The sequence below is a fragment of the Megascapheus bottae genome, chromosome 21 (assembly GCF_031878675.1).
Source record: "Megascapheus bottae isolate mThoBot1 chromosome 21, mThoBot2.hap1, whole genome shotgun sequence".
NCBI classification, from domain to species: domain Eukaryota; kingdom Metazoa; phylum Chordata; class Mammalia; order Rodentia; family Geomyidae; genus Megascapheus; species Megascapheus bottae.
In genome coordinates this window covers 10,488,559-10,503,825 of record NC_143529.1, presented here as the reverse complement: position 1 = coordinate 10,503,825, position 15,267 = coordinate 10,488,559, and the positions used below count along the sequence as shown (strand labels likewise).

Sequence of the window (15,267 nt, the reverse complement as noted above, 5' to 3'; positions counted from 1 at the left end):
CCTATGGGCAAGTTTTCTATGAAGTTCCCAGGTTTGCTTCTATGTATGTTCTTAGTGCAGATTCGTACAACTTTTTTATTTAATTTTTATTATGAAGATGATGTACAGAGGGGTCACAGTTACATAGGTCAGGTAATGAATACAATCCTTTTTCTTTTTCTTTTTTTCTCTTTCTTTCTTTTCTTTTTTTGTTGTTGATTGTGGGTCTGGGCTCTGTCCCTGAGCTCTTCAGCTCAAGACTAGTACTCTACCACTTTGAGCCATAGCACCACTTCTGGTTTTCTGGTGGTTAATTGGAGATAAGACTCTCATGGACTTTCATGCTTGGGCTGGCTTTGAACCACGATCCTCATATCTCAGCCTCCTGAGTAGCTAAGATTACAGTTGTGAGCCACCAGTGCCATGCAGTACATTTTTTTTTGATCAGTGTCAACTCTTCCCCCCTTCTCTCCCACATTTTTCCCCCTCCCTACTTCCCTCTCCCACACGATAAATTAAACAGGACCCTAATCCTTCACATAGCGAGACCAAAGGAGGACATTCTTAGGAGAGGATCACAAAGGCTCAATAGCCATGTGCATATGTTCATATAAAATGAGGTTTATTGCAATGAACTCCAAGAAATGAAACAAGAGGGTTTTTATTTTACTTTTGGTGGGTTTTCTCTCCCTTTTGCCACTACTTTTTATTACTGTATTTTTTGTCTTTATGAAAGTTTATCTGTTTGGGGGAGGGGAAGGGAAAGCAAAGAAACGGTGAGACAAAGGATGAACTAATTCAGCTGATATTAGACACTATGATGAAAATGAGCATACTCATTTTACAGAAGTAGAAACTGAGACTAAGAGTAATTTACTCATCAACTCAGTTGGAGGATCAAATGGCAGCATTAAACTGATACCTATTTATTCCAGTTTCAGACAAATCTCAAACAGATATTTAGCCTTCATTTGATATCTGTTTAATGAAAGAAAATGGTCCTAGAAAGAGATGGGGAGATGTATGGGAATGTATCTTCATGGTAGAGTGCTTGCCTACCATGCATGAATCACTAGGTTCAATTCCATAGTACCACATACAGAGAACTCAGGTGCTGTAGCCCTGAGTTCAAGCCCCAGGACTGGCAAATATGGGGGAGGGGAAAGAGACTGATACAAAAAATTACGTGAAGATATGTCTTGAAAAGATTTCAAAGCTGATGGAAGACATCTACCCACAGATCCAAGAAACTTAGAGACCTCGAAGAAAGGAAAGTAGCAGACACAGAGAGATTTTAAAATCAGCAAGGAGGCACTGGTGGTCTTTAAGTCAGAGGATGCTGTGATTTGATTCACACTTGAAACAGTTCTCTGGCTGGTGTTTGGAGAATGTAAACATGGGAGATAGGAGATGAGTGTGGCGATAGCATTATTCTCCACTGCTAGCTCAGCCATGTCTTTCTTTTCTAGGCAGCAAAGCAAGTCAGGAAACTTTTCAACTTTTGCCAAGGGCTTTTTTGATCATGTGATATCTTTACTAATGGTAAGAAAAATTTAACAACAACTATTTTTTCCAAACTCATTCTTATTTCTGGGACCAGGTGTCTTTATCATTATTTGAATTCTCAGTGTTTAATACAATTTCTTTCATACACTAGATGCTTGATCTATATTTTCCCATAAAGGCATAAAATGAGCTTCAAAACTGCAAAATTTTTCAGCCATAGCTGGAATTAGCTACCAATTACCTTATCTTCTTTGTTCTGGAGTTATATTGTGAGATCATCACTGTGCAAGCACCACACCCACCCCCTCCACAGCCATACTTTGTTCCTGTGAGTCGCACTGAAGAATTACAGTTAAGGATAAAATACTGTCCATAATTTTCTTTCTAGGATAGCCCTGACTTAGGAGGCCTCACCATCATAGATTGTTAAGTGTGTATATATATCAAATCATATATATGTTTTAGCTGCTATCTGTATTTTGTAAATTCTTGATTTCCTTTTGTATGTTATAGTGTCCTGCCCCTTCCCCGAAAGAAACTGGACCTGAAGTTGTCCTCCCTTCATATTCTCTCCCTCCCTCCCTCCCTCCCTCCCTCCCTCTCTGTCTCTGTCTGTCTCTGTCTCTGTCTGTCTCTGTCTCTCTCTCTCTCTCTCTCTCTCTCTCTCTCTCTCTCTCTCTCTCTCTCTCTCTCTCTCTCTCTCTCTTCCATCTCCTCTTTCTTCTCTCTCTCTCTCAGTCCTCTCCTCTCTCAGACTTTCATTGTGGTCTAATGACTCCTCAAACCTCTCTGGCTCCTCCCCTTTCACAGAGACATCACTCCATAGGGGGAGGGGTACAATTCTTGAAGAACCTGAACTAACAAAATGAGAAAGCAATGAACCTCTGTCTTCCATCTTGTTTACTATGGTGTAAACTAAACTTGAAATATTATACATGGGTACTCTAAGTCAGAAATCAATGTCCATTGTTTTATGTTCCAAAAAATCTTAGGATATTTTCAGGAACATACTTCTGTGTCTGAAAAATAGCTATCAAAACCTCAAGGTGGTATTTTCTTTCCCCCTTCTCTCCAGGAAAAAAGAAAAGTACAGACCCCAGTTGTCACTTAGTTTTGCAGATCATTTTGTGGGGTCTACTGGTCTCTCATAAGCCCATAGGTGTTTACACACAGCACACAAAGTTTTACTAGGGTGACATTTTTCAGGTGCAAATGCTCTATAATACACACAGCTACCACGTTAAATGGAGATCATTTATACAATTACTTGAAGAAAAATATGTCAAATACTTAAAAAGAAAAGCCTCTCTTTTTCTTCTCCTTTCATTTAAGAGATTTCTGTGCTTTCTTTTTTGCCTGGGCTTAAGGATGAGTCACAAGACAGTGTGTAAATAGTGTGATTCATAATTTTAAAGGATGCTTCACTGGTCCCTTTTAACATCCATGCTTTAATTCTCAATAGTAGTTTCTCTGATTTATACCACTGATTTAGTTTTAAAACAGACAACATAAAGAACTCAGTTTTTCTGGCAGCCATAGTTGTGAAACTACGATGTAGGATTTTCTCATAGAGGTGACACAGACCAATATAAAGTTGTTCAAAGATGAAACAGAGACTTAGTATGGCTCTAAAAAGATGTTTGAAATATTTTCTAATAATGCCAATATAAACACACATAATCTCTCTCCATTTCTCTCTCTCTATTTCTCCCCCCTCACACACATATAAGGATACAGTTCTTCCTCAGATATGGTAACAACATTGTTTCAGGATCCACATTTTTTTCTATCACCTATACAAGAGAAAAAAAAAGTAGTTATGCTCAAAAATTTGAAAGTAGTATGATGTCCACATGGGTAGAATTATGCTAATTTGATAAAATGCATATTTTGAGGGAAAGGCATATTAGTAATCCTTCTACTCATATTTTCACAAATTCCTGTGTATGGAACATCTGTGATGCACACATCAACCTCTAACTGCAAATCTCACTTTTTAGCTCAGTTCTGCCCTGTCCCTGGTGCTACTGTCCTTGGTACTGAATTATCACTATTTTATTGAGACAGTGCTTATATTTCCACTATCAAGACTATTAATAAGCCCTGTTCAGGTTCTCCTAGAATACCTGATGTAGGCAAGGGAAAAGATGGGAAGAACAGAATGGAATGTGAGGGTGGCATGGAGTAGAGTAGATGAAGAAGAACAGAAGCAGACAGTGTGGAGCTTCTTGAAGAGAGTAAGTTCCTGGGAATCATGAGGTTATTATCAAATAAACATTTGAAAAAGAGAAGGAGATTCCAACCATGAGCCAGGCACACATGAGCAAGTGTGAGGAAAGAATGTACAGATGCATAGAAGCAAGTGGTCACACCCAGAGCTACAGTGATGTGAGTACAATGACTGCTCTTAATTCCCAAATGGAGATGTTCTCTTTCCTGATTAACAGCTTGAGATTTCTTTTATATTCATGATACCTATAGAAGCCTGATTAGCTTCACAGAAGCCTAAGGCAGATATCAGCTTTCACTAAGGTAAGGTTGTTTTTCCCTTGCCAATTACTCTGATCAGTTCAGAACCCTTCATCAATGTGCAAAACAGGAAGAGATGTGAGTGTGTGTGTGTGTGTGTGTGTTGTGTATGTGTGTGTGTATGTGTGTTGGTGTGTGCATAGGTATATGTGGTGGCATTTTGTAATATAAGAAGTATGCAGGACATATTCTAAGCATTCTCAAGTTAACTGGTCCCAAACCGAAGTCTTTATTTCCCATACTTACTCCTTTCTTTCTTCTCCCCAACCTGTTCCATAGTCTCACTCTCCCCTCCATCATCTAAACTTTAAAAACCTGAGCTATTTTCAACTTTTCTTTGAACCTACTGCAGTTGTGTGTTTCCACCCTGTCATGTCCACTTGAAGAATCTGCACTTTTACTGTCACTACTAGAACAAGCCCTTTTCTTCACATCTTAGTAATTATAACTAGTGTCCTACAGCCTTACCTGCTTGGACTCTTGGTACCCAACAATGCCACCCACCACATCAAATCCAAGTCTGATTGTCTCACTTGTCTGTCCTTGGCCAAATCACACCTTGCTGGGAACCCAGTGTGAATTAAGACAAACCCCTCTCTGGCTAAAGGAGCCAGACACTCTGCATCTTTAATGAGCAAGCTGCCTGGGGCTCTGGGGAACATATACTCCAGGAATCCCAAAGTACAAGAAGAAATTCAAAGTTCTTGGCAATGTATCCTGGATAAACTGACTCCATCACTCCCTGATTAATGTTGACTGGGAGGTTTGCCTGGGAGAAATGGTTGCTCCCAGAAGTACATGGGCTTCGACTTTTCATTATATTTGCATGCAAGGTCTTTCTGTGTGCAAAGGACCTCCCTCTGCTGGGCAAGAAAAAAAAAGCTGCATGTCATTCAATATTGTGTTCAAATGTTCTTTTTGGAGATTACAACCCATTATCCTTTCTTTTTCTCCTCCCTAGAGAGAAGGAAAGCAACAAAAATCAGACAAGTATTATTAGTAAAAAAAAAAACCTGAATATATTCACTGTTTATTCCATCATGTTTATTCTCTTTCTTCTGCTTGGAATAGGGATGAATTGGCTAGTCCCCCAAAGCCATGAAGCAGCATACTAATTGCAATGGAGGCAAAGGGAAGAAGGAATCTGGGTCTTACATAACAAGTGAAACTTCTGGAATAATCTCAACTTTTCTATTTTTGGGTGCACTTTCTGAAAATTTTACATAGGCCTTGCTCTTTAAAGCTTATGCCATTGCAGCTGAAGCTAAAGCTAATTAATAATGTGGCAAGCACACTGGAGCCCAGTTAAGGAAAGGCAACCAAAATAGTAAAGAGTAATATCTTAGCCTTGAAGGATGCTTATGTATTTTTTGGAAGAAATTAACAGAAGAAGCAGGTCTTTTATAGGTATTTGTTTCATAAGATGTTGCCAGAGATCACAGTCTGGCTGAAAGGGATATGGGCTTGAAAATCGTTTTTTTTCTTGATTTGGTGACTGTAATATTTGGGAAAGGAGAATGGAAACAGAATTAAACAAGATTCCTATTTTGCAAGCTCTTAGAGTAAACCAAGAAGTTGAACTAAGATGAGAGCTGGAGATTAGAGAGAAGTGGTGAGCTAATAGGAAATAGATTGTCTCTGGACCAAAAAGATTATGCAAGAAGAGACTGGGATGCCCTGGGCAGAGTCCAGGTCTTGTAGAGTGTTGGCACACATCCTAGAACACAGAGGGTCATAAGAGTTGAATTTGCCTTTTTGAGAGTATAAATTTCCATTGTCATAGTTCCTAGTGGATCAGAGTTAGGTTCAGAAAAAGAAAGGAAGAAAGAGGAGAGAAAAGGAGAGATGAGAATAGCAACTAAGGGAGAAGGTGAAGCACTGTGAAAGGGCCTGGTGAGAGGTGCCCATAAAGGCACCTCTCCTTTTGAGAGGCCTTCACAGAGCAAGTGAGAGTCCAGAAATTTCTCTATAACTGAATCTCCAGTAACCATGACAGGGCTTTCTTGACAATGACCTTAGCTTCAGCTTGATGCTACTTTCTGGTGACCTGAGATTTTACAAAAAGCACAGACCAGAGACCACCCTGACTGGTCTGGGAGATTCCTGTGAAGTCAAGTTGGTAATCTCAGAAGTTATATTTGACTTTAATATACCTCTTCTCTCTATGGCTTCTTTCCTACTTTTCTAAATATCTGCTTACCCTCAAACCAGGATGCTTATCCTAGTTTTATTCATGTAGCAATCAGTAAAGTATAAGGATAAGAGAAAGCCAATATGATTTCTTAATGGGGTAATTGCAAAACCAGAGTCTAAAGATAAGAATCAGTGTATCTACTCTATTAAAAAATCAATAGTGTACAAACTGGTATTAATCAGTGTGTTAAAACAAATCCCTAGCTGGGTGCCAGTGGCACTCACCTGTTATCTTAGCTACTCAGGAGGCTGAGATCTAAGGATCTCAGTCTGAAGCTAGCCCTGTCAAGAAACTTCGTGAGACTCTTATCTCCAGTTAACTACCAGAAAACCCAAGTGGAGCTATGGCTCAAAGTGGTAGAGCACTAGCCTTGAGTGAAAAAGCTCAGGGACAGGGCCCAGGCCCTGGGTTCAAGCCCCAAAACTGAAAAAACAAACAAACAAACAAATCCCTATACAGTCTGTATAGGAAGCAGAGGAGGGGAAAAAGAGAGAAAAGGTTTCATACTAGAAACACCAGTTGCCTCACTGAACTAAAATCCTAACCATCCTACCGATGATCTCTTGCCTACATGCAGAAAACCCCTTTTCCCTCAGGATCTTTACACCTGGAACTTCTCATGCTCCTTCCCCGGATGGTTGTTTGGCTCACTCCTACTTCACCCCAGACACAGCTCACATGTTAGCCTAAGAGGCTAAAATGTCCACCTCACCTAATACATCAGTCCTTGCCCATCTTCTGTCCCTTTGTTTGGCTTTGTCTGTATACCGGCACTCATCATGCATTTCCATTTGTGTATATGTATTGGTTGTCTCCCCAGCACAGTGGGGACTCTGTCATTTCTGAATTCTATAAAGCCTAGGCACAGCCTGGTATATAGCTGGTTCTTAACAAATGTCCTGCATGGTCATGAGCACTCTTGAGGAGTAAATACTGTTGTCCCCTTCTAGTAAAGGAATTGCATCTTTATTTGCAAGGATGAGTTGGAATTTTATCCTTGCTGATTTAAGCAACAGCAAAACTGTATTGGTTACTGCCTGCAAAAAGAACAGACGGCTAAACTTTGTCCTCCTGGGATCCTGATAGACCGGGGAAAACAAGTTCCTTTTGTCCCTGTGTGGATGGAGCCCATGCAGCTAAGGCATGGGAAATTTTTGTGAAGGCTTGAACAACTTGAGGGGTCCTCTTTAAGGAAGCAGATTACTACCCCACAATGTGAAATTCAGTCTTAGAACACAGCTCAGAAATGAGGGGCTTGATGCTAAACCTGTTGGCTTCCTGAATGCCAGCCAGAGACGTCCTCTGGACAGGTGCTGTGGCAGTTCTTAGCCAGAGCAGGAGGCCAGGGGGCTGTAAATGACCCAGCACTGGCACTGTGCAAAGCAGATCTCTCTTTTTAAACTTCCTGCCTCAGTTTCTCTTTTCAAAGCCGTGCCAGTCTGTGCTGAAAACATTCAAAGCAGATGCTGGGGTGAGTGCCTGTATCCTGGGAGGATTTTAAGGGCTGTTTGGGGAGGTCTGTTGCCTGAAAGCTCTGGACCATTTCTGGAACAGTCGGGACATCCACGAGAGAGGGCAGAAGCCATGCGCAGCAGGTCCCTGAGGTCCGTGAGGGCCCTCCCAAGCCTGGCTTTTGTAAGCACTGTCCCGAGCTCTCTGCGAGTTCCTCCTTGGAGCCCCGTGGTCCTGTCACCCCTGGAACCCACTTTCTGCTCCTCCAGACAGGCTAAGTAGAGAGGCTCGGCCACCCGCTGAGGTGCTCCCCATCTGTTTGAAAAAGTTCAGCTGAGGTTTTGACCAAGGGGAGATTTGGAAGTGTTGGGCTTGATGAGGAGGAAGAAAGGCCAGAGCCATGGAGACTTGGAAAGCAGAACGAGGACTCCAGAAAGGGCGAGACCCGAAGCCCTGGTCTGGAGATGGGGACCCGAGGACAGAGCCACGCGGGGACTGAAGGCAGGCTTTCCTGGGGGACGGGGGCGGGGCGCTCACCTTGCGGCCGTTCACGTAGAAGAGCAGCAGGGAGGCCGGGTCCATGGCGGCGGCGGGAGGGCAGGACCCAGGCGGCCGGGGTGCGGTCTGTAGGTCGCAGCGGGCTGGGGCAGTCTTCCTCCCCGTGCACCTTCCCCGGAGGGTTCTGGGGGAACCTCTGCCCGAGGACACAACTGCGCCCAAGTTAAGTCCGGGCGGGCAAATGAGTAACTGGCTGGCACGCCCAGCGCTACGCCCTTGCTGGCTTCTGCTTCTGGCTCTACCTCCCACCACCCCTCCCACCACCGCACCCTTCAGGCGGCTGTCAGCAGGCCAGGACGTCCTCTCTCTCCCCCGGGCTGTCAGCTAGCCAGGATGTCCGTCCTCTCTCTCACCCCGCCGGCCGCCCGAGCACCGTTTAGGCTTGGTGTTGGTGTCGTGGTGCCAGCGGGAACGCCAGGGCCTTGGCAGGGTAAGCATGGTCTCTTCGCATAAGCTACACCGCCAGCACTCCTCTGCTCTCTCTTAACAGCAAAGGACCACCCTTCCTCCATGTCTGCAGGAAAGGAGCTCACGGACAACGAATGCATGTACTTCTTCCAGTTTTTGGAGGAAAAAAAAATACCCACCCGGGCCGGGAGTTTGGCCTAGTGGTTAGAGTGCTTGCCTAGCATGCACAAAGACCTGGGTTCGATTCCTCGGTACCACATACATACAAAAAAAAAGCCGGAAGTGGTGCTGAGGCTCAAGTGCTGGAGCTCTAGCCTTGAGAAAGTCCAAGGACAGTGCTCAGGCCCTGAGCTCAAGTCCAGGACTGCAAAAAAATAAAAATAAAAAAAAAAATACCCACCCACCCATTCCCCCCTCCCTAAAAAAAGAAAAAATAACCCAAGTTTATTTTTGAAACCAAGAGCTAGCTACTCTGGTATGGGTATTAGCACTATTGAGTATTTGTTCTGGGAATGATGATCTGGTGTACATTAAGAGATGTAAAACACCTTGGAAAACGTTTTAAAAAACAAAGCTTGGCTTTGACTATCAAGAAGATTGTATTGAGACTTGAATGTGTTGAGCCCAACTGCACATCTAAGAGAATGCTAGCTATTAAGAAATGCAAACATGAACTGATAAAAAGAGAAAGGGGCAGGTGATCCAGTTCTAAGTTGCAACTTCTTTTTTTTTTTTGGCCAGTCCTGGGCTTGAGCTCAGGGTCTGAGCACTGTCCTTGGATTTTCTCAAGGCTAGATCTCTACCACTTAGCCACAGCACCATTTCTGGCTTTTTCTATGTATATGTGGTACCAAGGAATTGAACCCTGGCCTTCATGCATGCTAGGCAAGCACTCTACCACTAGGCCAAACTTGCAGCCCCTAAGTTGCAACTTTTATGAAGACAGTACCATCACGATGTCTAAGTTTCATCTTTTGTTATGAAGACAATAAAATCTTGAGGTCAAATTCAGAAACAAAAAAAAAAGCTTGGACAACATACATATAAAAATTAGAATCACCAGACCACCACCTAGAACTTACCACTTAACTTCTTAGAACTTGTTCTTGTCTCTGTCTTGTGTGTGTGTTTCACACACCAGTCCTGGGGCTTGAATACAGGGCCTGAGTTCTGTCCCTTAAGCTTTTATACTCAAGGCTGCTCCTCTACCACTTGAGCTATAGCTCTACTTCTGGCTTTTTTGGTGATTTATTGGAAATAAGTCTCATAGACTTTGCTGCTGGAGCTGGCTTCAAACCACAGTTCTCAGATCTCAGCCATTTGAATAGCTAGGATTACAGGTATATATCATTTTCCAACCTTCTTTTCATATAATATACCTAGAACATTTTCTGATATGATCTGATTTACAAAAGGTTTTTTTTTTGGTGAAAACTTCCAAAATTTGTATGTAAGAAGACAACATCTCTTATTCTGAAGTGTTTTAAAGCCTCAGACACACACATGCATACTCTTCTTATCCAACCATATTACCATTTCCCAGCTAGGAAATAGAAAATTTTGTAAAGGAGTAAAAAATCAAAAGTTCATATTAGTGTCTCTGATTAAAATTTAAGATTGTTAATTAAAAAGCAAACAAAGAAACCTTGGATTTTGCCGTGATGTGTCCCCATCAACTTACATGGAAGCAGCAGTACTGGGAGGTGTAGTCCAATAGCAAGTATTTTGGTTAAGGAAATTCTCATGAGTGGATGAATGCCTCTTTTGTGAATTTTGTTCATTTGAACTGGGTTATCAGAAAACTGCCTCTCCTGTTTTACTCTCCACATATTAGGTTAGGTCCCTTCTACTTCCTGTGGTGAGCTCAAACAGCACATGGGCCTCATCAGAAGCAAGCAGATGCTGGTGCCATCCTTTTGGATTCTTGGCTTTGGGGCCAAAATAAACCTTTCTTAATAAACTATCAAATCTTTGAAATGTTGTATAGCAAAAGAAAAGACAAATTTTTATAATTGTTACCATTTTCTTATACCAACCATCTTGATTCTAAAACCTTAACTGCTGCTTTATCCTATTCACAGAACTATTGATGGGGCTCACGCCTGTAATCCTAGCTACTCAGGAGGCTGAGATCTGAGGATCAAAGTTCAAAGCCAGCCCAGGTACAAAAGGACCTGAGTCTCTTATCTCCAATTAATCTCTAGAAAAGGGAAGAGCTCAAGGACACCATCCAGGCCCAGGGCTAGAGTGGTAGCCTTGAGCTGAAGAGCTCAGGGTCAGTACCCAGGCAGAGTTCAAGCCCATGACTCAAAAAACAAACATCTAATCATCCAGGCGGCTCATGCCTGTGATCCTAGTTACTCAGGAGGCTCAGATCTGTGATCTGAGGATCACAGTTCAAAGCCAGCTCAGGCAGGAAAGTTCCTCTGAGACTTAAATTAGTCACTAGAAAACCAGAAATGGAACTGTGCCTCAAAGTAGTAGGGTGCTATTAGTCATGAGTAAAATTGCTCATGGTCAGCACTCAGGCCCTGAGTTCAAATCTCTCAGCCTACCAGAAAAAACTCAAAAACCAAAACCAATAAAACAGAATAGTGAGTGAAAGTCTTCTTTATAATTCTTTTTATCCTTAAAGTACACTCTACTGAATATGTAAACTCCTCCCAGGTTGGCAAAGAAGTTATTTTCCTTTGGGGTTGCTTTCAAATAAAATATCCTTTTCTACTTTTACTGACATTGTTCTTTTTTGTTATTACAAACTATAATGTAGTAACCATTTCTGCAAGCTTTTGGTATAGTTAACTAAAAGTGAAATTACACAGTCAAATGATAATGTAAATTTGTTGGCTATTGTCAAAAGCTTTTCTATAAACTTACATAGTTTTTATATTCTCCCAGCAGTGTTTAACAATCTCATGTGGTAACACTGTAAAGAAGTTGGATTACTAGAGACTTTGGGGAGACTCTGAAAGAGAGCACTGCTCAGTAACTATTACTCAGAAGCTAGGAGAAGGGCTTTCAGGGGCCAGAACTGAAATTTCTAACGAGAGGATGCAAGGATGGTGCTGGCATATAAGGAACTTAAAGAAGTCTCTCTGAGAAGGCAGCCCTGTGGCCTCTGAAAGAGCATGACCACATAGGTGCTGGTACCTTATAGAGAGCAGGATGGATGTTCTAGCAGTGCTCAAATCAACAGTCAAATGTAACTGACTGTTCTTGTCTTTGGGTGAAGTGCATTCACTACTGAGGAGATGCTGACAGAAAAAGCAAGCCAACAGCATGGAACAAGTTTAGTCTTTTTCCTTCTCCTCTAGTGCCCCCTGTTGTCAGGAGTTAGAAGAATTTGGCAGCAAAGTAGAAGTTGGATTTTTCTGAATCTCAGAATCATCTGCAAAATATATAGCTAAGTCTAGAGATGAGCCAACAATGTTATACATTGTATTAGCCATGTGTAACATTAGCCAAAAAAGAGTGAATGGCAATAATCAATAAATGGGCCAAGGAGCTAAATAGAGACTTCTCAGAAGAGTTAAGAATGACCAGTAAACACATGTGGAAATGCTCAACATCCCTGGCCATAAAGGAAAAGCAAATCAAAGCAATACTCAGATTCCATTTCCCCCCAGTAAGATTAGTCAGTATCAAGAATTTGAACAATAACAAATGCTGGTGGGGATGTGGAGAAAAAGGAACCTTGTTACATGGTTGGTGGGAATGTAAACAAGAATAAATAAATATTCTTAAAAGTGTTTTGGAGATTTCTTCAAAAAATTAAAAATACTAAAAAACCACCCAATTAAAAACTACCCAATGCACCCACCATACTACTTGTAGGCATCTTAGTATATGGTAAAGGCATTTGTACATCTATGTTCACAATTTACAACAGCCAAATTCTGGAAAAGCCCAGATACCCTACAACAGAAGAGTGGATAAAGAAAATGTGGCATGTATACACAATAGAATTTTAGTCCTAATGTCCTAGAACAAACATGTTAAGTGAAAGAAGTCAAGTTGAGAGAGACACCATGGTACATGGTTTCTCTCATATGTGGAAACCAGATCTAAAATACAACTATGTATACCATATATAGGGCTCAATGCACTTAAAAGGAGAGTACACTTAGGGGAAGAATCCTAAGGTACAAACAACTGCCTTGAACAAGTAAAGTACTGTTTATCAAAACAAATGGAAACATGCTTTGGGGAGTAAGCAATGAGGGGGGGACAAGAGAGTAGGGAGGGTAAGCAAACATAGTCAATACATTCCATGTACATTAGATACAAAATAAACGATGTAACCTGAGAGATGTAAAGAGAGAGGGGAAGTGAAGGGAAGGGTAACACTGCAGGGAGACATAGGGGAAGGCAAAGAAAGAGGGGTGGAAGTGAACTCACAATCTAGAGTTATGGAACCTTTAATACTACTCACCAACGCTGACAAGAAAGAGTGGAGGGTAAGAGAAAAATTAAAGCCGGCCAAAGCAGGAGATAATTTTAAGTTCTCTTAGATGTTTCACATATATTGAATGGTTCAAAAAAAAGATATTTACGTACTCTGAATATAAAACAAGATAAATTGGTATGCAAGAAAACCAATACGTAGGTATTTATTAATAAATTTTATTCAGTTAAAAGGATAACAGCTATTTGGTTCAAGGATGTTATATAGAAACTGAAATGAACAAGAAAATTTACATAGTGACCAAAATTATTTTAAAAGCTAATATTACAAAAATAATTATCTATGTACAAATATGTAAATACAGGAATGGACAAACAAGCATACATGAAAGGCCCGAAAAGAAACACACTTTTCCTCCAGTGTTTGTCAGTCTTGATCCTAGCTGTATCTCTGTTGTGAATTTCATGGTGTTTCGAGAACTCAAAACCAAAAAACCAAAAAAACCTAGAATCCATAGGTTTATCTCATCTTCTCATCTTCCTGAAGAAAAGAAAACAAGGTAGATTAGCAACAATCCCAAACAAATACTTCTGCTATGAAATAAGAAAACTATTCCCTATACTAGTAAAAAGACAGTTTCTTTAAAATCTGCTTTGCCTATAGTTGATACACTCATGTCAGTGTTTTTCTTTATAGTGTTTACTGTCCATAATTAACTCCAAAAAACATATATGATTTGGGTTTCTTGACATATGATCTTCATCTCAATGGAATCATACAATGAGTACTTTCTTATGACTTACTTTTCTACCCAGTATCTTTAATCATTTTCAAGCTTCTCTTTTCTAAGAACTAAAGATACTTACTTTATATTCTATACCTGATTCTGCTACTAGTTGTTTCTACTGGAATAAGATTACCTTGGAATTTGAGCTATGGAAAATGTGCTAAGGCAGAAATGGTGGGACAAAATAAACTAATTTAGTGGTGATGCTCACTAGTCAGTATGTTGATAATGAACTATACAACTTGTGGGGAAGGGGGCCGAGAGGAAAAAAACTGGGAGAAAAACAGGTTAGAAATGACACTGTTCAAAAAGAAATATACACCTGTAATCCTAGCTATTGAGGAGGCTGGGATCTGAGGACTGTGGTTCAAAACCAGCTCTGGCAGGAAAGTCCATAGACTCTTTTTTTTTTTTTTTTTTGGCCAGTCCTGGGCTTGAGCTCAGGGCCTGAGCACTGTCCTTGGACTTTCTCAAGGCTAGAGCTCTACCACTTGAGCCTCAGCACCACTTCTGGCTTTTTTCTATGTATGCGGTACCAAGGAATCAAACCCCGGTCTTCATGCATGCTAGGCAAGCACTTTAACCACTAGGCCAAACTCCCCGCCCAAAAGTCCATAGACTCTTATCTCCAATTAACCACCAGAAAACTGAAAGTGGCACTGGGGCTCAAAGAGGTAGAGCACTAGCCTTAAGCTGAAGAGCTCAAGGACATTGTCCAGGCTCAGAGTTCAAGCCCCATGACCAACAACAACAAAAAAAAAAAAAAAGGAAAGGAAAGAAATGTAATACCTGTCTTGTGCTACTGTAACCCTCTATATACCATCTTTACAATTAAAAAAAAAAGTGCTGAGCCCTGAAATGAAGATTTCTTGAGACAATATTTAACAATAGCTTATTAAAGACACAAGCGCACTACATTTCATGCATTCCTTACACTAGATTCTCAGCCTGAAGTTTTTGTGCCTTTCAGTTATTAAAAACTCTAATTCCAGTTATAATCTGCATAAGCATTCAACATTGATTATGAATTCTCAGAATACTTTTTTCTTCTAAATTCAGAAGTAATTTCTTCAGCCTGAAGAAGCTAGGGAACAGTTATTTTTAGCCGACTGCACTACTGAGAGAACAGCTCAACTTCACTGAAGAGAATCAACTGTTAAAGACTCTTTCATTTCAGCTGGACTCTGGGATTTATGTCATGTATCCAGACTCATATGGCTGTGAATCTAGTGCTCTGCTTCACCCAGTTAGATAATTACCTTCAAGCAAAAGCCAATTTCAAGCTCCATTTACCCTTTTTGGGTTCATGCTATCACTCAATCACAAACCTGAGCTTTTCTTACTTTCCCACTGATAAAAGATGAATGGAAAAATTTTACCCAGAAATTTTACTTTCTTATTAAGAGACAATCAATTTGCCTTATACCCCATGTCACAAGAAGTACCATT

At 40.9% G+C, this 15,267-nt stretch overlaps 1 protein-coding gene across 1 annotated transcript in view; it reads right to left on the bottom strand.

The window, feature by feature from the left end:
* Aox1 (aldehyde oxidase 1) overlaps positions 1 to 8,384 on the bottom strand; it is a 65,194-nt gene extending 56,810 nt beyond the window's left edge. The window contains exons 1-3 of the mRNA XM_090354573.1: positions 8,198 to 8,384; positions 3,221 to 3,278; positions 1,727 to 1,823 (exon numbers count right to left, since the gene is read on the bottom strand). Of these exons, the coding sequence (XP_090210699.1) occupies positions 1,727 to 1,823; positions 3,221 to 3,278; positions 8,198 to 8,242 (200 nt within the window). The 5' untranslated portion in view covers positions 8,243 to 8,384. The remainder of the gene's footprint in view (positions 1 to 1,726; positions 1,824 to 3,220; positions 3,279 to 8,197) is intronic.
* Positions 8,385 to 15,267: the final 6,883 nt, after the last annotated feature.